This window comes from Parasteatoda tepidariorum, chromosome 5 (assembly GCF_043381705.1).
Source record: "Parasteatoda tepidariorum isolate YZ-2023 chromosome 5, CAS_Ptep_4.0, whole genome shotgun sequence".
Lineage (NCBI taxonomy): Eukaryota > Metazoa > Arthropoda > Arachnida > Araneae > Theridiidae > Parasteatoda > Parasteatoda tepidariorum.
Window position 1 is genome coordinate 69274442 of NC_092208.1, and position 23786 is coordinate 69298227.

Consider the following 23786-nt stretch of genomic DNA (forward strand, 5'->3'; position numbering starts at 1 on the left):
TACACTGTTAAACGAAATCACAAAAGCGTTCTTAGGTACTCTAAAAACTTCCAATGTTTCTCATCGAACTAAAACTCCCAGCAAAAGAATAAACTTTGGTTCTATACTGCACCAGATTGTAAATTCTAACGTGGTACATTAGAAACTGCAGTGTTAGTTGTATTAGGCCATAGCACACTAACTGCCTCTATTCTAGTAGATTCTGCATTGCCACGATGGAGGAGGCACGTGACCGCTTCTCAATCTTCCAGAAAACTCCAGACTTAATCCCTTCCCCAGTGGAATCTTTTATAGGCGGACGTGGTAACATTTGAAATATTCATCTGGGACTTTATTCAGACTTCAGGATGGGTGTCGATCTTGAAAGACCGGCCATAAAAGTCCTAAAAATAGTTCCGGGTGTGCGGAAGATGCTAGTACCATGCATCATCCCCTGGGAACTTTTACCTGTCAATTTCTGGAACGTGCCTGTCGATGCGAACGTTCTTCTTGGAAAAGTGATTATTAGGTTATTCTTGTGAAATGCATGTTTGTCAAATGGATGTTTTTTACGTGATTAGTTTTTGTGCAATGATTTTAAGGCATTCGGGGGTGTAGATTGTTCGAATCATTATCGAGCCATTTTGGCAAATTGGTTTACCATTCTATTTGAGCGCTGTTTCATGTTCCGTAGCGTAATGCACGAATTTGAATTTACATTGTAGCAAGTATAAAATAAGCAGTAGCAGGTAGTATACGTACCAGATAGGAATAGGTCTAAATATCCGTAATAGATATAAACTTAATAGCAGTTATAGTGTGTAGAATATTTATTACTGATGTAAGTCAAATATAGTCAGTCAAGTAGTATCTTTGCTGGCAGAGACAACATCTTAAGAGGACACTATATCGCGAGAGAAATTTTTCACGGCAAATTCTGTTTTACCTACATTAGTATTTAGAAAATTTAAATTATAAAAAAAGTCAGTTCTAATAAGCTCTAAAGTTTGAAAATTACTTTAAATTTTAAGTAACCGAAAATTTTATTTATTACACTTAAAATTATAAATTACTAATGACGGTAATAATATACATTATAAGTTATAAGTATTAAAAAACTGAAGTATCTAAAATGTGTAAATAAACTAATATTTCATTTAGCTTTGCAAGTTTCCAAATATTTTGTTTATTTTTACTAATTCACATTAATTTTTTAAACTCTGTTTAAATGAAAGAAAATTGCTTGCAAGCTGGCCATTATTCAGATCTGTTAGAAAATCTCTTCTGACGCACAAGTTATTTTCAGTAAATAAGATCTTCTGAACAGATAATTATAATCTAAATATCTTCAGTAAATGGGTTTGATATCTATATTGTAATCGGATTATTATTTACCAAATATTAATCTAACAACAACTCAAATTTCAGATGGTTGTTCGTCTTGGAAGGCGAACTATCCTATTACTTAAAATAATTAATAATTTTACCCATTAAGAGATTGTCTTTAATTCTGGAAGAGTCCTTTAACGTAACGTATTATGCCTATGCCTTTGGTTTCTTGGTGGGATAATTGTTAATTGGTAATGTGTCTTTGTATATTTGAAGTACAGATTTGGGCATTGATTTTAAAAATTGTTCTTAATTGTTAAGTAGCCTTAGAAAGTGGGTATTTTTTAAGACAGTGCTTCCGAATTCCGCAGTGCTTTTAAGACCAACATTTGTTTTTTCATTGACATGACGGTATGACCAGGTAACAGAAACTGAGCTACCTATTTCGAATACGTAGTAATTATGTCCATTAAAAGATTACAGCTTATAATCTAGATTCCTTTAGCGTTACGTATTATGCCTCCAGTTTCTTAATTGTAAAGTGCATTGCTAATGCCTCTTGGCACATATGAAATACAGATTTGCGTATTGATTTTAAAAATTGTTCTTAATTGTTGAATAAGCTTAGAAAATAGATATTGGAACAGTGGTTTGCAAAGTGTACTCTCCGCAGCGTTAAGACCAACATTTTTTATTTTATGAACTTCATGACAAGTAGCAGAAACCGAGCTAATGTAATTTCGAATACGTAGTTGTTTTGTCCATTAAAAGATATTCTGAAAGATTCCCTTAGTGTAACGTATTATGACTTGAGTTTTTTGATGGAAAAATGTATAGTCATAATGCGTCTTTGCATATCTGAAGTACAGATTTGTGCGTTGGTCTCTAAAATTGGTCTTAAATTATGATCAAGCTTAAAGAGTATTTATTATTTGAGACGGAAGTTCCCTACGTGACAATACAAAGCTGTACTTTGTTGCAGATTATTTTTGGCCTCAAATTTCTGAAAATAATACGTCAACATTTTCTCTTAAGATTAAACCTGAATCAGTGTTGGTTTTGAGCTTTTATTTCTATCACGTAATTAACAAGGATTTAATTATATTCAATAAAATTATTATATTAAATTAATTATACTCCAATTAATTATATTTAAACTTAATTAAATATTTTTCGGCCTATACCTTACATACTAATGCGGAAAATTCTTCTACTGAGTCTCTGTGTTACAAAAATAGAAACACAGAGAAACAAAAATGTGTTACAAAAATTGCAATATTTCATTTTTAATATTTTTTCGCAATATAGATATATAGATATATTTTTATAGATATCGACAGGAATCAAGCCGAAATTCAATTATAAAAAGGAATTTTAAAAAAAATAGCTACTATCGAAAAAGTTTATTGAATCTACAACTTTAAATATTTCGTTTTTTATTATTTTTATCTTTTGGAAAACGTCAGTTAAATTCTTACAACTGACGAGGAAATCTACAAAACGTAATTTAACACAGCATTTTTTTTATTTTTAAACTCACCTTTAAAAACTTATTCAATCGTGCCAAGTCTCCACTTGAAACATCTTTACATTTTTTTATTAACATTCTACTAAAAGTAATTATCATTTAACTAATATTTCAAGCAATACTCGTTCTTCTAAAAAAAGTTTTCTGCTCAACAATTTAAAGTTTCACGCTCCAGTTTGCCGCTACGAAACTTTCACGTCATTGAAAATTGGGCCAAATCCAAAGTTTTACAAACTCATAGTAACAAAAACTACCGAAAAAAAGAAAAATCAAATGGTTTTTCTTCCGTTGTTATTAATCGTCATATGCAATACCGTATTTCACTTGACAATGGAAAATTCTTTTACCCTTTAAACAATCTATTTACAACATTTTATTTTGCTCATATAACTATTTATCATTACACTTGCATGCACATGAACAGATATTTCTTTCTGAAAGATTTAAAATTAATGGACTCAAATTGAGATACTTTTGTTATTATATATTTATATGCGTTATCTTAATTTATGTAATTATTTTTTTTCTAATTTTTTTTTCTTTTCTCGATGGTATCTCAATTTATTTTAGGATACTGAAATTGTAATGAAGTCATCTTTTGAAAGAATTATTTTAAAATATATTTTCTCTTCATTTATTAGAAAAAACGGAAAAAACTATGTTTTGTAGTTCTTTTTTTATATCTAGAATATTATATACATAATAATTCATGCATGAAAAGTTTATTTGTTCTTGTATATTTACATAAATTGTCACTAAAGAATTTTCTCGATTTTTTAAGGGTACTATTACTTAAAGGTACTACCACTCTTTATTCTTGTATTTAGTGTTTTATGTACGCTATTTTATTTTTATAATATTTGTTCTTAAATAATAAAATTTCTTGTTTTAAGAAATCTTGATTTCTTTTAGAAGTTTAAAATCATATTTTGTAAGGTAAAGAATTTTGTAATCTGGAAACAAATAATTGTATTTAAAAAAGAAATTGAATCCCTGCAAGTGACGTCATCATCGGTAAATCGTGGCCTTTGTCGATTCAGAAGCTAATTAAGTTCGACACAAACGTGTGACATCGCTCACAGATATCCAATTAAATCGGATTTAAATCACATGATTAAGCATAATCACTTCACTTCTTCTCGAGTTGCAAGTACCCGATTGCATAACGAAATCTATTTCTAATCTATTAAACTAAATCTATTAACCTTATTAACAAAATCTATTAACCTAAACGGTTTGGTTTAGATTTAAAATCGTCAAATAATTCAAATCAGTTAGAATATATGTATTATTTGCTCATTCCAATGGGTTTGATTATTGTGACTTAAAAAGCATGTTTATAAAATTGTAAGTAAAAGTATTTGCTTTAAACAAAATCACCGCACAAATTATAATCATCAATGTTATCAGTAGATCCTACTTTTATCAATTTAACGAGTTAAAATAATTTATCAAAAGATATTATGAGAACTATTATAAATTTTTTTTTTATCTTATTCAACTATTAATCGATTTCTAAACCAAACCCAAACGATAAAAAATTGTCAAACGATATTCAAATCAGACAGAATATTTTTATTATTTGTTTATTTCAATGGATTTTATCATGGTGATTTTTAAAAGCATATTTATAAAATTATAAATAAAAGTATCTGCTTTAAACAATATTAAATAATATCCCCGCACAGCTCATAACGAGCAATAATATCAATCGAACGGGTTAAAATAATTTGTCAAACGATATCATTGCAGTAGAAAACAATAATAAAATAAAAAGACAAACGTAATGTTATTTTTACGCATATTTTCTAACATTATTTCATCATTTGTAAATCAAATAACAAAAATTCCGTCTCTTTTACATTCGCCAGATCTTTTTATGACTAGTGCTATAATTTCTTTTCCAACACCAGTCTGTTAAAAGAAGGTAGAAAACCTTTCGATATCCACTTTTAGCAAAGGATGGATGCTGTATTCTATCACTTATGATCAACGATCCAAATTGACGTTCGATTTTCAACAGAACGAATGGATTTTTCGGCGCTACTTCTTTTATTTTTCTTGGCGGCATTTGGAATCCATCAAGGAACATTTGGCGTGAATCTTACCACCGATATATCTCCAGAGAAAGTGAGGGTACGAAGCTGAAGGCACTATTGATAAATATAGATAGATTCTTTTCAATTTCCAACCGACTTATATATGCATTTATTCCTAGTTGGAGTAGGCGACTAGGCTTGCTTTAACATGTATCGAATAGTTTGACTTATTTTTATTATTTTTTAAATCTTAAAAGGAATAGTTACTTTACTCAGTAAATTTTTTTCTTTTGTTAAGCTTTATGGAGTTTAAATAAATTGTGGAAACGGTTTAGGAAATGTATATGCAAAACGAGTGTTTTAGAATGTATCATTGCTATTTCAAATTAAAAAAGAAATTTAAGCGAGCTCTCTGCCCAGTAGATGTAAATTTGTATGAATAATTGTAGAAAAATGTGAACTTGTGCCCATACTTTGAACTTGTCCTTTTTTTTAATATTCTTACATAATTTACATTAAATTTTATTTTATAACGAATGTTTAACTTAAAAAATTTTTTTTATTAAAAACATCGTCATATATTTTTAGAATTTTTTCGAATCATATTTTATTTCTTACAATAATACAGTCATTTATGAGGGTAAAGAACAATAGTTCGTCATTATTTTTCTTTAGATCAAAATCAACAGCTGTGACAAATTGTAAAATTGTTTTGGAAAAAGGAAATATGAAAAAAAAAAAAAATCCCTTGGGGGGAGTTAAAGGCGATTAATTCGGTGTTCCTGCTCATTATGTTCGAATAAAAAATTTATATATTTACTCAGAATAATGACGAAAAAATATCATCACCTGGTGTAATGTGAAAAGAAACGGCAAGAAAATAAAGAAAAAAAATAGTAGAATAAAAAACCTAATAGCCGTGAATCAACAGCAGTTACAAAGGTAGCCGAGAGAGAAAAAAAACTTATGCCGACATTCCTTACAACCTTTGTCTTGAACGCTTCTCCGAGAAGTTCTCACTTTCTTTAAGTAGAAAAAAATATATTATAAAAAAATATTCTTTTATATATTTGGGCGTCATCTGGCTACGCGAAGAAAACTTTTAACTGTAACCTAGTGGTCTTCTCTATATTCAAAAGAAGTTACTGAGTGAATCGTTTGCGAAAAGAGCTTTATGGAAATGAGCTGGTATCCACAAAGTGAAAATAATTGCCATCCCTGCGTAGAAGAAAAAAAATTAATCTGAAATAAATTCCGATGCCAACGGTGAAAAAAAAACTTTTTCGAAACAGAATCGTTTAGTGTTTGTATTGGGGGAGAGAGATATAAACTCTTCTTAAAGCATTTTTTCCCCAACTTTTCCCTTCATTTGATGCCAACAGTAAAGACGGAAATAATTATTCTTGTTCTATAATCCCCGGAGAATGTTTCTTAAAGAGAAGTACAAGGATTAATTTCGAATTTTTTTCTCGTTTTGAATGGCATTTTCTGGCGAAAATAAATAAAGAGAGTGATCTGTTTGTTACGAAAATGACTAAAAAAGAAATAAAAAGCAGATTTGTGTATGGGGGTACTTAGGAATCTTTAAAGAAAGATAATTACCTTTGCCAAAGCAAGAAAGACATATCGATATTTGCAAAAGATTTAGTTGATATATTTTTTATTATTATTATTAGTTTTGTAAAAACAATCTGATTTATTTAACTACCTCAAAATTCTAAAGAAGAATATATTATTTCATATTTGTATTTTCTAAATCTTGTTTTATGAATTGTGTAAATCACCAAGTGATCTTTCTTATTTTTATTAAATATAATCCGTCTCTCAATGCTATTTTTTTTAAACAAATTCTATTATGAATCCATTAAGAATAAATTGTTGCACACTTTTTCTCTTCTAAATTTTGCTTTTTTGCCAGCCGTAATTTTAACAATTATAAAAATATATATTTATAAATTATCTTTTTTTGAAAGTTTTTTTAATAAATTTATTTAATGTTTTTATGAATTATTCTTATACGAGTATTAATTAAAATTAATTACTCTTTATCAGACGTAAGATCAATATCAAACGTTAAATTCTTATTAAGCGACAACGATGTATATACGATTAGACAGTTCGAAATTTAAGAAATATGTAATACAATTCATGACCCTAGTGGGATTCGAACCTGCTACCATTGGCTTCACAATTATGCACCCCTACATTTCGGCCACCTAGCGGGCTCTTAATCAAACATAAATTCATGTATTTAAAAATATAATGTATAATTAAAAAAAAAATTCTTTTAAGAAAAAACTTATTTAAAAATCATTTTTAAATAATTTTATTTAATGTTTATATTATTTATAAAAATACGTATCTGTTTTTAAAAGATGAGAAATTAAGATAATTTGTAAATTATCTCTTGGAGTATAAAAAAATCAGAAAAATTCGTTAAAAACATGATTTTAGCGTTTTCAAAAAAATAAATTTTGTTATTGTAAATTTTATATCCTTTTAAAAAAAATGTAAGTTTTTTTTAATAATTTTTATTACTTCTAAATTAATCTTGTATCAATTCAAATTAATTGCACTTTATCATTTGTGCGATTAAATTATTGTTATATATATCAAGCAGCAACAAATTGACTGGTCCAAAAATTAAAGGAAATGGTAAATTATCTGGACTAATGTTAAACGTAATAGGAAAAGGGTTCTTAAAAGTTACTTTACGGAAATTTTCAATTCGTCATCAGTGATTTGCCGAAATTCTCCGAAAACAATAAAAAATCGAATAAAGCAGGGTGTAAAAGCCAAATTGCATTCTTCGAAGAACTGTAGCGTTTTATGGGACACCATTGACGGACGTAGCGTGATTCTTAAGAGAAAATGTTTTAATATCAAGCACTCCTTTAATTTCATTGCTCCAAATGGATGGGGCGGCCCTTACTGTTCTGCGCCCTCAGAGACTCCCTTTGATTTTTAAAGGTTTTACGATACTTTGACGGTGCTCATTCGCGTGATTGAAGCAGTACTTTCAGGGTACTGTTTTCGAATGGAATGACCTACGATAAGAAAAATCGTTTTCTTTTTCTTCTCAAGGAAAAATCGATTTCTGACTGAATTGTTTTAGCATACATAACGTTGGTATTCACTTGGTGGTTTCAACGATTTGTAGGGTTATTTTATCGTTTGAAAGGCGGTATGTATTATTTGTGTGTAAGTATATCGAACATTAGACTGGTATGGGTCTATTGAGATTATGACCCATTTGGAAATGTAACTGTATTTCTTGCAGTAGGCTTAAATCATATGGCGGTCAGTTTTTTTCTTTTTCTTTTCATTTTTTTCTTTTTTATCATTACTAAACGTAATGAAACGTCTGACTGTAAACCTGGAATTAGAATTTATTTTCATTATCGTAATGTTTTACCATAACGTCATGCAAATTGATTATGTATGTGATTTTAATTCTTAACAAGCAATATTTGCATTATTTTGCTTTTTAGGCGACTCAGCGACAAGAACGTTTAAATAATGTTTAACCCTTTGAAGCAGATGGGTTTTCTCATATATATATATTTCTGATACTTTAAATTACGAGCAAAAATATATTTTGCTATTTTTTAATTATCGAAAACATTTCAATAGTTTATGATAATATTATGAATTGTTTAGTTATCGTAATTTAATTTTTAGTTAAAATATAGAATTTGGTTTTTGCCATGCAATTTAAGCTCAAATTTCTACAATCGGTCTTGCAATGGAACAATCGATTCTTGTACTACAATGTTAAATAAAAATAATGACAGTGAAACATTGCATTATAATTTCATGTTAAAAATAAAAACAGAGAGTTCTCGTGATGTGGTTTTAAGTCAAAAGCATCGGCTTTTTACAATACAAGTTTTAAGTCAAATTTGGACATGGGTCTTACCACGCAGTTTTAAATATAACGAAGGGTAATTTCCCTTGTAGTTTCGATGTCAAATTAGGTTCTTGCAAATGCAATTTTAAGTCCAAAAAAAAAAAAAAACTTTTTGCGATTTATTTGACTTTGAACGATGTATTGATTACGACTTTTGTTTACTTGCAGGTTGTTGCTCTGGACAAGTTATGCTAGGTGATAGCAGGGACGTAGTACAAGGTGAAAGTTTACGACTTCCCTGTAGATTTCATTCAGCCTTAGGATCAAGTACTACGCTCTACTTTTGGAGTAGAGTGAATAAAGATGGTAAAGACAATGCAGCTATCAATGCTGCGGCATTGGACCCTCATTACAATATAGACTTCAGCCCTCAAGAGGGCAAATACGATCTGCTCATATCTCAAGCGAATTATGACAAAGACAATGGAAAGTTCGAATGCTGGTTGAAGGAAGGGGGCAGCGGAGTTGACATCTATAGTGTTTCTTATGTCGTAACTGTTTTAAGTAAGTACTATTTTTTTGTAATTTTAATAGTTTGAGTGAGTAAATTAATAAAGAGCATAATTGGGCCAACTTTTTCTTAAGGTTGCCATAGTAACGTGAGTTTCTTAATAACGTTTTATTTCTTATTAACGTCTTATTTCGATCAGTACTTATCGGAAATCGGAGTTTTAAATTCCTTTTAATTTTTTTATTTTTGTTTAAAATTGTGATCTTTGAACATAAGGAGCATAATTGGGCCATCAGGGGTCTGTCCAGACATTTTGTGAAAGGTCCGGTTTTCGTGAAATTGTGAAAAAAATTACTCACATTCTTTCAACCAGGGTCTCCGCTTTTATGAATTTGTGCACATAGAGTCCGGTTATTGCAAAAGACTTTTTCAAGGAGTTTTTAAATTGTAAATAGATACAAGATTATGCTCGGCACTGTAAAATTATAATAAAAAACTGTAAAATTTAAATTTAAATTTTCAAAAATAAACAGCAATTGCTGCTTCTAAATTAGAGATGCAACATACAAATATTTGGTATTTAGCCTATACTGCTGAACGTAGAATATTCATTTCGGACGAATAATGGAAGAATCGTCTGCCGAAGACAAAACTTAATTCGTTTACATCCATCTTTCTTGTTTTCTGCCCTTTCAATTCAATTAACAAAACAATAATGAAGATAAACAAATTTGTGAAGGGTCCGATTAAAAAAATATATAATTTTGTGAAGGGTCCGTTTTTAAGTTAAAATATTTTGTGAAGGGTCCGTTTTTATGAAAAGATATTTTGTGAAGGATCCATTAACGGACCCAAATTTCTTCTAAACAGACCCCTGGCCATGGTCAAACTAACAGACATGGTCAAACTAACTTAATAATATCTGTAACTGTTAAAAATTGTTAATACTGTTCATAATTATGGTTTTAAAATTTAGCGTACTAGTAAATAAATATAGTGCTTGAAAATTCTTTAGCTTTGTTTAGAACAGCTTTTTAATTTTCTCCCCTTACGTTGTATTTTTTTTTTTTTTTTTTTTTTTTTTNTCTAATACGACTTCTTGTGATTCACTTCTTATGATTTCACTAAAAATCAATTTCTACCCCTTCCTATTTTCATTTCCACATTACGAAGTTTCACTTCTTCCGCGCGGAGGGACTCCACGTACTATTTTTTTAAATATATATATATTAAACATGTCTGTTAAACGGTTTTGGTTGTTAAACAAATATTTAGTTATATCTGATGTACTTTTAAAAATACTAATAAAACAAATACAAAATATAAAGTTACAGAATTTTTAAGGTTTATGTAATTTTTACTATTTTTATCATTTTATAATTTTAATACGACCGATATTTAATTAGTTTTACGACATTTTTATACAATGCGAGTAATTTTAAAATTCTCACGATGCTTTAATCATTTTATGATCTCGGTTTCGAAAATTTAATCTTTTATTACGGATCCAGGACAGGAAAAAAAAAGCTCAATTATTAATTAAATTTTACACGACATTTGAAAATTTGATTCTTTAAAAAGAATTTGTGAACATTATTGGCTTTTTATGACAATTTGATGTGGAATCAACTTTCCATTGTTGTTTCCCATTTTCGTATCATAGCCCTCGTAAATCGCACCTCGTTACTTGAAATTCTCCAAACGAGGTTTGAAGAGAATAGAAAAAAAGAACAATCAATGCACGTGATGAGCCTACGAAAAATATTCGATTTTGGCTTCCTTCCGCCTTCCAAAGAGCGCGAACTTGAGAAGATAAACAAAGCTCGATGATCGTTGCGAATTCTGGCATTAAGTTTACCATCGAAAAAAGAAAATGGCAAGTATTTTTGCTAAATGAAGCGTATAAGAGATGATTTTTAAGGTGTGTAATAATACACATAAAACTGAACTCCGTGTGCTATTAACTGCATGAGGTTGCTAGACCGTGAAAGAAAAATGTGGACTTGGCTCTACAAACTTTTAAGTTAGCCTTGCTAATTCAGGTGCATTTAAGCATTTCATATTTACTTTCCGTTTCTGTTCGTTAAATTTACTTCAAAAATTTAATTCGCTTCTATTATAAATTTTATGTTTAGTCTTAGTTGAGATTTGTTGTTGCATTAAAATTTTACTTTCTGGTCTTGTTTTATATTCTATTTTCTTTTTTCTACGAAATCCTTTGTAAAGTTGAGTTGTATTATTATGAACTATTTAATATTTTCAAAATAAAACAATCAATAAGCTAGTTAAATGAACCTCTTTACCCAATTTTATCGTTTGCCCTTAATTGTTTCGAAATTTCTCAACAACTGCTTGTTATTTTAATTGTTATCCATACTTTTTTTATAGCTGTTTATAAAAATATCTGAATAGATTTTACTTTTTCCTTTTTGTAAATTTTGAAATTATCGTCATTTTTAAAATTCTTGTTGACGATGATTCTTCATTTCAAATTTGCTTCGTATGATTTTATTTGATATTTTTCATTATTTCCATTTGATCCATTGTTTAAATTTTTAGTTTAAGCAAATGACAAAAATATAAAGCTAGTTTTTATTTCACAATCTCGGCTTAATTAAATTATTCCAGACACCTCCTGTTTTTTTTCTCCCAGTTATAATTTTTAACAATAACTTTTCATCATTAAATGGTGTTTAGCAAGAGGAAATCATGCCGAATGCAAATTTAACTGATCAACAAAAAAAAAGAAAAAAAAGAAAAGAAATTTCCTAGAAATAATTTATGCTATTTTTTTTTTAATTCTAGGAATACATCGTTAATGATCTGCAATTTAAAAAAAATTATTTCTTTGAATCGTTTATATATATTTTATTTTCGTGTTTGTTGGAAGTTATAATAAAGGAAAGTACTTTCCAATTACTAATAATAACTGATACTTTTTCAGAAAAAATTAGGGAAAAATTTGAAATTATAATTTTGAGCATTTTTATCACTTAAGTAGCTGATCTTAGTGAAAAAAGATTAATCTTCGTCTATAACATAACGCATCCAAAATATCTGCGGATATTTTTAGGTGAAAAAAAAATACTTATTTTCAATCTTTGTTTCCTACTTTAGAAAGAATTCTACTTTTTTTAATAATATATTTTCATTATATTGTTATTCGTTGAATATCTTTTCCGTTTTCTTTATATCCGTCCTCATTTCTTTTTCTTTTTTCTTCATTGACTTTTGATAAAGCTCCTGAAAATAAAAATCAATGCAAGAGACAATGATATTCGAGAATTAGGTCAAACCAATACCGTAAAAAGAATCACGCAAAAGAAGTAAAGATGTTAAAACTGAAATATTTATTATTTAATACTTTTCTTTGGATTTGTTTTTTTCGATAGCTTAGTAATGTTGCATAGTTTTAAAAAAATAAATTTCTATTTAGTAATGAATTTTTATTTTAACGCACCTGCCAACTCTTATGCTTTTCAGAAAAATTCCTTCCCAGAGTTTAGGAAATGCTTATTCACTTAAAAATTGTGAGCTGGTATTTTGTTAAAATTTAGCCAACTATTAAAAACACTTTTAAAAACTTCAGGCCTAGTATATATGTGTTGAAATTATTTATATGTAGTGGTTGCCAAAATTATTTTAAACCGCATTTATTTAAGTAAGTGATTATTTAAATTTTGCTACTTCTGTTCAAATATAAAAATAAAATCATCGTAAAGAGTTGCCAGGTAATTTTATTTTTAAATAACATTTTTATTTAAAAAAAATATTGTCCGAAGTAGTTCTTCTAACACAGCTATAGAGATTAGACTATCATGTCAGCCAAAAAAAGTTAAATATAATAATGTTTGAAGTAAATAATGTCGGTGAGATTTGTCTTTTATTTGCGAGTGTCAATTTACGTAATTATATTAAGTAACGGCGACAGGAAAAAGTAATAATTCTGACAGCACCTTTTTCCATGAAGAAATTGAATTTATTTTATTATGGTTCGCATAACATATGCTATGTAGATTTAATAAAAAGAAAAATTTGCATAATCATATTTATCCATAAAATATAGGAAAAATTTAAAAACATTGATTTATTATAGCTATAATATTTTATTACAGAGTGTTTTAAATTACAAAAAGGTAATAATGTCAAATTATGAGATTTCATAAGGTAAGGTAAGGTTATGAGGTATAATTTTATGAGATTTCATAGATTCATGTATTTTGTTTGAAACTAAGAACATACCAGAATTGCTTATGTCGCTACTATACTCTAAAAAAAATTTAAAAAAAATTCTGACAATTATTAAGAAAAAATTCACGTTTAAATTTTGTACATTTTTTAAACATTACATTTTAATGTAAAATCAAGTTTTATTTATTATACTATTATCCTAAAATTAGTACTTAACGATATGCCTTTTTGTAGCCTTTGTAGTTGGAGGAAACATACCTGCGGGAAAACTATTTCTAGAGCAAGTCCGGAAATATCTCTCTTGTGTGCATGCAGCGCCATCTCTCGCCAGAACTGTTATATAATTTTCGCATGTCGATCGATCGATGAATTTGCTCATCGATGAAGGCTTTTTATCCTCGTTGAAGTGACGTCACGCAGTTGGTAGAGGTGTCGAATGTCGCCAGGATGGCGGAGGTCAAGGCTGGCCCTTTTCTTTATTGAGGCACCCCTTTCGCATCCTTGCTTATCCCAAAAATATTTTTTAGAAGAAAATAAGCTCCGCCGGAAGCGGTTAAGTCGAAGAATCGATTCAACCGTGAATTATTGTTGCCACTATGTCTTAAATACGGCTGGCTGAACCCATAGCTAAAGCAGTCTTTAGGCTTATTCTTTAATGTTTTGTACCGCAATAAGCTTCATTACTTTCTTTACGCCAGGAGAAGAAAAAAATAATAAAATGAGGAGAAATGCAAATTAAGAGCAGTTGTCTGGGAAAGTTATATTTTCTGCAAGACCTGTTCCTTGACGGGAAAATGCCTTCGGAAGAGTTATGCTGCTCCTCTTTTTATTTCATTTATCATTTCTGATATTAAGCTTATTTTATTATCATTGATATGGCAATCACCCTAAAATATTTTCCTTTTATAATACGCAATAAAATATTATGTTTTTTAAATACGCAACTAAGCTTGATGTTGATAAAGGGCTTGAATTATTCTAAAAAAAATGGTTTACAATACTTGAACAATTGCTTGAATATGAATAAAATAGAAATATTGTAGAAATTTAAGAATGTTTTCTTAGCAAACACTAGTTTTTTGTTAGAAATAACTTAAAAACAGTCTACAATCATCACTACAATTTATAACCGAAGAATTGTTTACGTATATGGAAGAAATTTAAGGACGTCGTTTCTTTGGCGAAAACTAGTTTAACGTATTTATTTTTAAAGCATATTCAAACATGTAACATTTTAGTCAATCTACACACTTAAAAGATATTTATAACTGAAAGAATGTGTTTAAGGGAAATAGTTAAAGTTAAGTAGGGTAAATTTAAATGTTGGACTTAACAGTTTGGTAAAGGTTGCTTTCCTGCCTGGCGACCTCAGTAAAGGAAAAGCAGTTTTAAAGGATAAACAGTCAAATTAAAAACTTGTAGCCATTGTGCTCATTACCACAAATATATACAGCTTTGCTTTTAAAATGATATAATTCACGTTAAAATAACAATATTTCGTTATTATAAAATCTATCAGAACAACATAAATACATTTTTTGTAAGAGTCCTATTTTAATTGAAAATATTTTAGTGTGTTAAATAATATCGCAATGCCGTACACAATTCATGTTAGGCTTGAAGGGGATGATAACTAGAAATGTGACGTCACCCATTTTAGTTAAAATAAAAACTTTTAAAATAAGTAAGTTATGTATTTTTTAAAATTATGTTAACATATTACGAAATGGTTTGGATTGTAAGTTCTCAAAATTCAGTTCTACGGTTTGAAGATGTTACGCAATTTATAATTTATAACATTTTTAAAAAATTCAAAAACCACATTTTTTTTAAAAATTATATCTTAAGTTGGGAATCAAATATTGCATTGCAAAATTACAATTTTATATATATTATTGACCTCTAATATAATAAATTCTGTAAGCACAGTTTTGTAAAACAAGAGATAAATATTTCTAGTGCATAGAAACAAAATCACTCGAATATAATTTTTTAAAAAAATCACTTGTTTTTATAATTTCATCTTTGTTTTCTTTTAAGTACTAAACTGACTAATATCATTTAACAATACATGCAAATCGTAAAACGAGCTTTTAAAACTATACTTAAAGTTGATTTTACGTTTGATTAAACTTAATACAAAGAACATACAGTTTTGTGTTTTTCGAGACTCTGTAAAAAAAAAAAAAAAAACTCTTACATCAAATAGGCACCAACGTCATTTAAAGTATCTTGTAAAACTTGGGGCTCCATTTTAAAGAAAGAAATCGTAAACCGAAAGGCAATCAGAATATACAAAAGAGATAAAAAAAAATAAATCTAATAAAAAAATAGAAAATAATTCAAAAAACAGATCTTCCATAAAAGCGTTTGTTTTTGTTCCATTTTGAAAGCGGGGGAATCAATAATTCAAAAGGATGATTGTTACTGTTTAGCCTAGAATAAAGTTTTAGGTCTTTTTCAAAAGCATTTTATGTTATTCTTTATCCATATTGCTTTTGAAGAAATGGTTTATTTTGGAAAATCTAGGATTGCCGAAATGGCTCACTACAAAATGTTTATCCTACATAGATAGAGGGGTTTTTCTTTTCGATGTTTCCTATGGAACACCTTTTTTTCCTCTCCTTATAACTTTATTTCTTGTTATCAAATACAACGAAAGAATTCTTAAAACGTAAAAAAATAATACAATTCTTTATAGGTTTAGGGTTAAATAAAACGACTTAAATATACAAAAGAAAATTCTGAAATGCCAACGATTGTTTTCGATGCATTGACTTATTCGTTTGTGTTTTAGTCTTATAAATTCTTTTTTTTTAACCAGTCATTATCGTTTTCATTTTTAGCAACAACAAAAAAAAAAAAAAAAATTGGCTTTTTCTATGATATACATTTTATATTTTTAAATGTACTTTTGGCAGACATTTGCATTAAGTTTTTTCTTCTTCTCATTTTATGTTTTTCACGATGCAGTAGTACAAAACTATAAATTTAAGAGTTACATTGAAATATTCGTTACATCTCTTAGTCATATGTATTTAATTTTCATCCTCCTCTTGTCCTTATTATTGCTTCTTTTCAGCAAACAACAATTTGCAAAAAAGGATTGTACCTATTATTAAGTGTTTGTATTTTTATATTTTTAAAGCACAATCATTTTTTAAAATTAAAAAAAAAAGCTTATTTTTTCCCTTTTTCTATGGCGAAAAAAAACAGAATTTTTATCTTTGTTCAAGGTTGTTAGAATTTTGAGATTTATTTTCCTAATTTTATTTTAAAAAAAATTTTGATGATAGAACATTATTCAACAATCTAATACTTCTAAAAAAAGGGCATGGAAGAAAGGGATGGTTTTATTTGAGTGGGGAAAAATAGCGTGTGGTAATTTTTAGAACTTTAAAAAAAATTTTCTTCAGAACTTTTGTTTAAACTGGGAAAAACTGATTTGTGGGAAGCTGAAATTTTTTTAAGCATGTATTACGATAAAACAAAATAATTATTTTAATAATGCCGATTTCTGCTTTTTCTAATTGTACAGTTTTGTCATGAAAAAAAATTCCATTGAAATTATTAATTTCGCACGTGATATTTCTTCGATTTTGCCAGAACGACGAACTTGTATTTTTAAATGTTTCAAAAGACGCAGTCAATTAAAGGGAAAAACAATTATCAATTTGCTTGTGCAGCAAATTAATTAACAATGATTAAAAACATATTTAACTTTTCCCTCCCCTTAATCACACGCAGACTTTTTTCAGTTACTTTGGCAATCTATTTTTATAGCAACGTGCTTATTTATTTTTTAGTAAATTATATAAATTAAGTAGGCATAAACTTATAATGTTACGAATATTTTTTGGTGATTATTAATTTTCTTTATTTTACAGTATCAAATATACTAAAAACCTATCTTCTGACATCGCATTTTTTCTGAAACTTCGTTTAAAACCGAAATTATTGATTCCTTTTCATTTCCCAACTCTTACATGTTAATTGAATTTAAAAAAAAATTTTCTTCTTCCTTTTCTGAAAAAAGGTCTAAACCTGAACGTTCCGTATTGAATGTTTCGTAGAAATGCCACGAAAGATGCTTTTTATGAAGATTCCATTCATCCTAATAAATGCAAAAGCATTTCTTTTCCGAACCAAAACCGTCTCTTAAGCTTCAACAAAACTCAACAGAGCATGAAGCGTAGATATTTTCCCCATTAATGAGGGAAGAAGAATTTTCTTGTGGGAAAAAGGATGACGGTGGCACTGACTTGGGATAGCACAGGAAAGCTCGGTTGCTTTTCCGGTCCGTGGAGTCCGTCCGCATTACATCCCCAAATCTTCTGTGCTTTGGTGTGAATAATTCCGTCGCCAAACTGTCCCCTTCTCTGACAAAATGGCAATTAGCTGGGGCGAAAATTATTCCCGGGCAGAAAATTCTCGTGTAGAATTTTCAGATTTGTTTTGAAAAGAGAAGGATAACGCACGAGTTGTCTTTCCCCCAAAATAGATCGTTTTATCTTCTACAAATGGTTGAAGGGGTTAAGATGAAAATTGAAGTCGCAAAGTGCTTCTGATTGGCCCTCTGCTGCCTGCGTGTGCGACAAGGCAGCAAATTGTCTCGATTCGCAAACAATTAAATGGAACTAAGTCATTTGTCTAAGAACCACCAATGCATGCTGCTTAAGTTTTGTTCTTACTTGTCTGTGTCTGTTTAGTGCGACGGATAATCTATAAGATGTGTTGTTTCAAAAAAGAAAAAAATCCACTTTTTTCCCTAAGTTTGAAATGGAATATTAATTGTATTTAATTTAATTCCTGCCGGGATAGTCTGGTTGGCAGGCCGCTGGACTCTCGCTTTCAAGAACGAATCAAGCATGCCGAAAACTCCCCGTGTAGAAAATGGTGTCTGGTGCACGTTAAATTTGTTGGGTCGCAAAGTCCTCTATAACAAATTAAACCTCTAGAATACTGAATTGGAGATTTATCGTTCTCTAGTTCAGGTCAAAATTATGATCTGCGGATGGATGGTTCGCCCCATAAACGGGTTAGACGTATGGATGTGGCAGAAGTTGAGTTCTTGACCATAGATGGCGCCACTGGAAAACAAGAACAATCACACCCCTTGCCTTAATGTCCTAGGACAACAACAACAGTTAAATTCCAGAAATACGATTTTAAATTTACTTAAAGACATTTTTCGACGATTTCTTCGAAAATATAAAGATAAATTTTTAAAAACATATGACTATTTCCACTCTTATCGTTTACAGACCTAATATGTTATCATTCATTGTTTAATGATAATATGTTAAGCTTAAAACCTTGATGTATCGGCGCTTTTATTGTCAAATGTTCTGACATTTTATCATTTTCGCAAAAATAGCTGAAAATATTCATGCATTGCAACTCTTATTATCAAATGATTTAACATTTATCATTGTAAAGATAGCTTAAAACATTGATGTGTTGTCGGTCTTATTGTTAAATGATCCGCCATGTTACCATTTTATGTAAAGATATAGCTAAATCATCACCATCATAGTTGGCCAGTCAGCCCAGTGTGGACCAATGCCTTCTTCTGAAGTTTTTCCATAACGATTTCCGATTTTTCTTAGATCTCTAATTCTGTTCATTAATTCTAAGAAAATCAGACTCCACCGAATCAGGCTATCTCAACCGTGGCTTTCCCGCCCGCTTTCTTGTTCCAGTGGGTCTAATAAGAAAAGATATAGCTAAAAGTATTGCCTATTTTCGCGCTTATTGTTAACTGATCTAATATGTTATCATTCTTTGTGAAGGTAGCTCTTAATTCTACAATTTTAATTAATTAAATAGGATACAAAATGCTATGATACAAGGTACTATATATGATATGAAGTGATATATATGATACAAAGTACTACATTTAATATGAAATTATTTTTTTAATAAATAAACTCACTCTTTTGTCCATTTAATAAATTCGTGCTTAAAAAGACCATCATTCTTTGTAAAAATAGCTAAAAAATATTTCCGTTTTAACGCTTATATTCTAAACTTCACTAACAAGTAATAATTTTGTGTGCTTAGATAGCAAAAAATATCTGTTTTCTCTCTTATGGTAAACTTATCATACATGTTGTTATTCTTTATTAAGGTTGCTCGTAATTCTGTAATTTTATTTAAATCTGAAACAAGATGCATAGTTAAGTAACGCTTAAAATGATCATTCCTTGTAAAGATGCTCGTAATTCTATAATTTTATTTCGTAAAATCTGCTTCAAATTGCATAATTCAATAGTGCTTACAATTATTATTCAATGTTAAGATAACTCGTAAATTCATTTTTATCAAACTGATCTTACACTTGAAGTTTGAAATTAGTTCTCTGTACAGTATTGTTGTCATTCTCAAAATTCCTGATTTATCATTGCATCTCGCTGAAAGTTCGACCACCTTCTAAAAAAACAATTCTTTAGTGACTTCTTTATTCGGTTGCGCAAAGAATCTTTTGTCTTATTCCAACGATTTCTAGCGTTACGCGTGTCTCGGAAAGAAAAGAATCATACGAATTTTGATATTCTCTTTTATCTAATCAACCATCTGCAGTCGAGTTTCTCTACAATAGTATGGTTCCTGCTAGATAATGCACAAAACTGAGTTGCACAAGACTCAGGGGTTAAAAAGTCAAACGACTTTCCGACAATCAAACGATGAGTAAACCAGTCTTCTATCTCATTTCTAAATCATCCATGTCCTCATGTCAAAGTAAAAAAGAATTCTTTTCGTGAAAAAAAAAAATGCTTCCAAAATGGTAGTTTTTGTGTTCTGTTCAGGAGGCAAAAGTCATGAAGTATACCACTAATCCGTGGCACGGGCATCTAAAAAGAAAGACACGTTTCTATTGTTCCATAGCAGCACCTGTCAAGCCAGAAAAAATTCCAGAAGAATTTTGATTCCTTTTTATGGCGCACTTTGACCCATGATTCAGGGGGGAGCAGAAAAATACCGCCATTTGCACAGATTCCAGTTCAAAAGGTCGATTCGGCGTATGGCCGAAAAGCTATGATTTATTTTTCTTTTCCTCGACGATTATAAGCCTTATGCATTTTCAAAATTGCGTCGTATTTTTTTTACTCTTGCATCGTTAAATGCAAATTTTGTCTTGTTTGCACGGAATTAACTACAAAGAGGGTTTATTGTCCTCTTACCTATTGTTTTCTACCTTCCCAATGTTTAAACACGGTTGGTCTACAAAAAATATAATCATTAGAACTACTGGATGTTCCTAAAATTTTTTTTTTCTTCATCTTTCAAAATGGTAGCTACTAATATCTTTTCTACTGTTTTTACGGCTAAGATGTTTTTGTTGTAACAACCTGTTTCAGTCTCTTAATTATGAGGCCAAGCATGTCGTTACCAAATGATTTTGCAATATTTTTTTTCTTCTTTCTCCTAAGTCGTTTGCTTAAGCATTATTTTATGATACCCGAAGCTTCAGATTTGGCCGAATATTTAAAAATAATAAAAATAGAAAACAGGGTTTAATATTTTGCTTTAATTGCACGTATTTTCTGACCAAATTGCTGATAAAAAGAGGCTTAATTGCGAAAGCAAATCTTAACGTAATTTGTAGAGAACGTTTCGAAGTAAGACTAAAATAACGTTAAATATTTATCATAAGCGTATTTATAATAGAGTAAGTTTTAGCTCAAAGATTTTAAGTTAATTCATTCAATTTGTATTATTCAATTAGTAAAAAATCATTTTAAAAATCAATTACAGGTGCCAAATTTATTTTTGAAATGATAAAAGAACATGTACAAAAACATCTGTCTCGTTGCAAAATAAAGAGACCTAAATAAATATATATAAATGAACAAAAAGAGTTCCAAATAAAAAGAACGTAAAAAAAATTGTAAAAAGGGACATTTGCAGATCAGAGTGCCTCTTTTGATATTCGACTCAAATGTGATTTAAAGTTAATTGAAATATCGTCTAGTTTACTTGCAATAGATACAAAAATACTTAGTGAGTTGTTAATAATAAAACGTTGCGTGATATAGTGTATATCTTTGGGAAAAACAAAGATAAGCAAATAAATATAAAAGGATAAAAAAGAGTTCCAGATGCAAATTAAGAGAAGAATGCAAAAATATTGTAAATGGGGACGTGTACTGCACCACAGAGCGAAATCGTGATAGATGCTTTTTATAATTGTGCGCCTTTTAATATTCCAGGTTCCTTTCTTTAGTGTGTCTTAATAAGATTATGCTTGTTAGGTGCCTCACTTTTGTGCGCCTTTTTCAAATTCCGTTTGCTAGATGCCTCACTTTGCGTCATTTTAATAGTTCGTTCACTTGGTGCCTTACTTTTGTGCATCTTTTTAATATTCCGTTCGCTATGTGCCTCACTTTTGTACGTCTCTTAAATATTCTATTCGCTAGGTGACTTACTTTTATGTGTCTTCTTAATATTCCGTTTGGTAGATGCCTCATTTTAATGCTTCTTTTGAAATTCTATTCGCTAGATGACTTACTTTTATGTGCCTTCTTAATATTCCATTTGGTAGGTGCCTCACTTTAATGCTACTTTTGAAATTCTATTCGCTAGGTGACTTACTTTTATGTGTCTTCTTAATATTCCGTTTGGTAGATGCCTCACTTTAGTGCTTCTTTTGAAATTCTATTTGCTAGGTGCATCTTTTTTTATGTCTCTATATTTTTTTTTAAATGTCTTTCGTCGCGTACTCATGGCATAAAATCCTTTTTCACGGTTACGCTCCTGTTCGCTGATATACTTTCATTTTTCATTTCACATTACTCAAAGATATATTTTTTTCCCTATCAAACTAAAAATGTCGAAGGATATTATGAGGTTTAATGATATTATACTGATGGTTCACTAAAGACAGCTTTTAATTTAGCGAAAGTGCTCTTCAAATAGCTGTAAAAAAGGAGTACAAACCATAAGCCTGAACATTGATGGGCTTTTCTTTTCGTAGTGGTAATTTATTTTTAAAGTAACAGTGTTGTATTTTTATCATTGTGTCGCAGAGTGAAAGGAAAATTTATTGCTATAACATTAAGTCTTTTGGAATTTCGAGTTTTGTTTTTAGCGCTAAAGGCGTTATATAATTATCGTCTTAAAGGTTAAGCCACCCTAAAAATTGCTAGAAGTTTTAATGTAGTTCTTTTCTCTTTTGTGGGCACTATATTTTTTTTAAATCGAAAACATAACTGTCATTATTAAACTATTTCATTCTACTATTCGTACTTTTCTATTTCGTCACTACTATTAAAGAAATTATTTTGAAAAAAATGAACAATCTTTAATATTTATTCGCTGAAAATATTGTATTATTTCCATTATTTTAAAACAGTATTATTTTTTTTATAAATCTAATTAATTTAATCACTATAAATTGCTATTTTTATTAAATCAATTGAAATTTTTCGATAAATATTTCGTTTTTGATATAAGGGCACAAAAATAAGCCTACTTATCTGTTCTTGTTAGCAGCAGTAGTACTTTATTTACGTAATCCTGCTGTGAACTGATCGTAAAGACACGGTTCAGCAATGCCAAACATCACTGTCTGCACTTTGATCATCTTGCGTAGGGACCGAAGTTGCGCGGTATCGGTCTTCGTTAAGCTGTTCTACCGTTAATTGGAAGTCGTCATGCTATCAAAGCGGGGAAGCTATCCTCTCTGCAGAGATCAAAATTGTAATAGCATGTCTTCGGATCATCTTCAAGGGTGTTTCCCAGACCGTTGCCAGTCTCACGACATTGTCTGGGAAACATCCCTGAGGATGATCCGAAGACAATTTTGATCTCTGCAGAGAGAATAGCTTGCTTCCCCTGCTTCGATAGCATGACGACCTGCGAGCGGAGTCGAGCGCTTTACTGTAGAACAGTTTAACGAGGGCCGACACCGCACACCCTCGTTCCTTTCGCAAGCTGATCGAAGTGGTCTCAAATCCGCTCACTGGTTTCTGCCAGTGATGCTTGAAAAGTAGGAAGTGTCTTATCAGTCCACTGTGGGACACTTCTCGGGTGCGCATGTGAAATTAGGGTTTTGTTCAAAAGAAAGTGAAGTGAAGTATTTCTTATAGCTTAGTTTTTGTTTGTTTACATATTTTAATGAGATTAAAGACCCCACTAATTCGACGACTATGTTTAATATGGCATTTGTGAATTAGGTGGTTGGGTAATGTAAGTAAAACTTTAAAAATTATCTGTAACATTAATATGCACCATGTCATCTTGTATTATATAGTGTGGTATTTATTATAGCTTAGAAATATATAAATGTTATTAATAAACGCTACAAAATAAATAGTATTATGTAAACAGTTTAATTTGTAAGAGCAGAAAAATACC

General features: G+C 29.7%; 1 protein-coding gene across 4 annotated transcripts in view; it reads left to right on the forward strand.

The window, feature by feature from the left end:
• LOC107451685 (neural cell adhesion molecule 1) overlaps positions 1–23786 on the forward strand; it is a 132262-nt gene that overhangs the window by 81706 nt on the left and 26770 nt on the right. For 3 of the 4 annotated variants that reach the window (XM_071180574.1, XM_071180573.1, XM_043043174.2), the window contains exon 2: positions 8954–9289. In XM_071180574.1, the coding sequence (XP_071036675.1) occupies positions 8954–9289 (336 nt within the window). Of the gene's footprint in view, positions 1–8953; positions 9290–23421; positions 23619–23786 lie in introns of those variants that run through there. The other variant, XM_071180575.1, reaches the window with a different exon arrangement.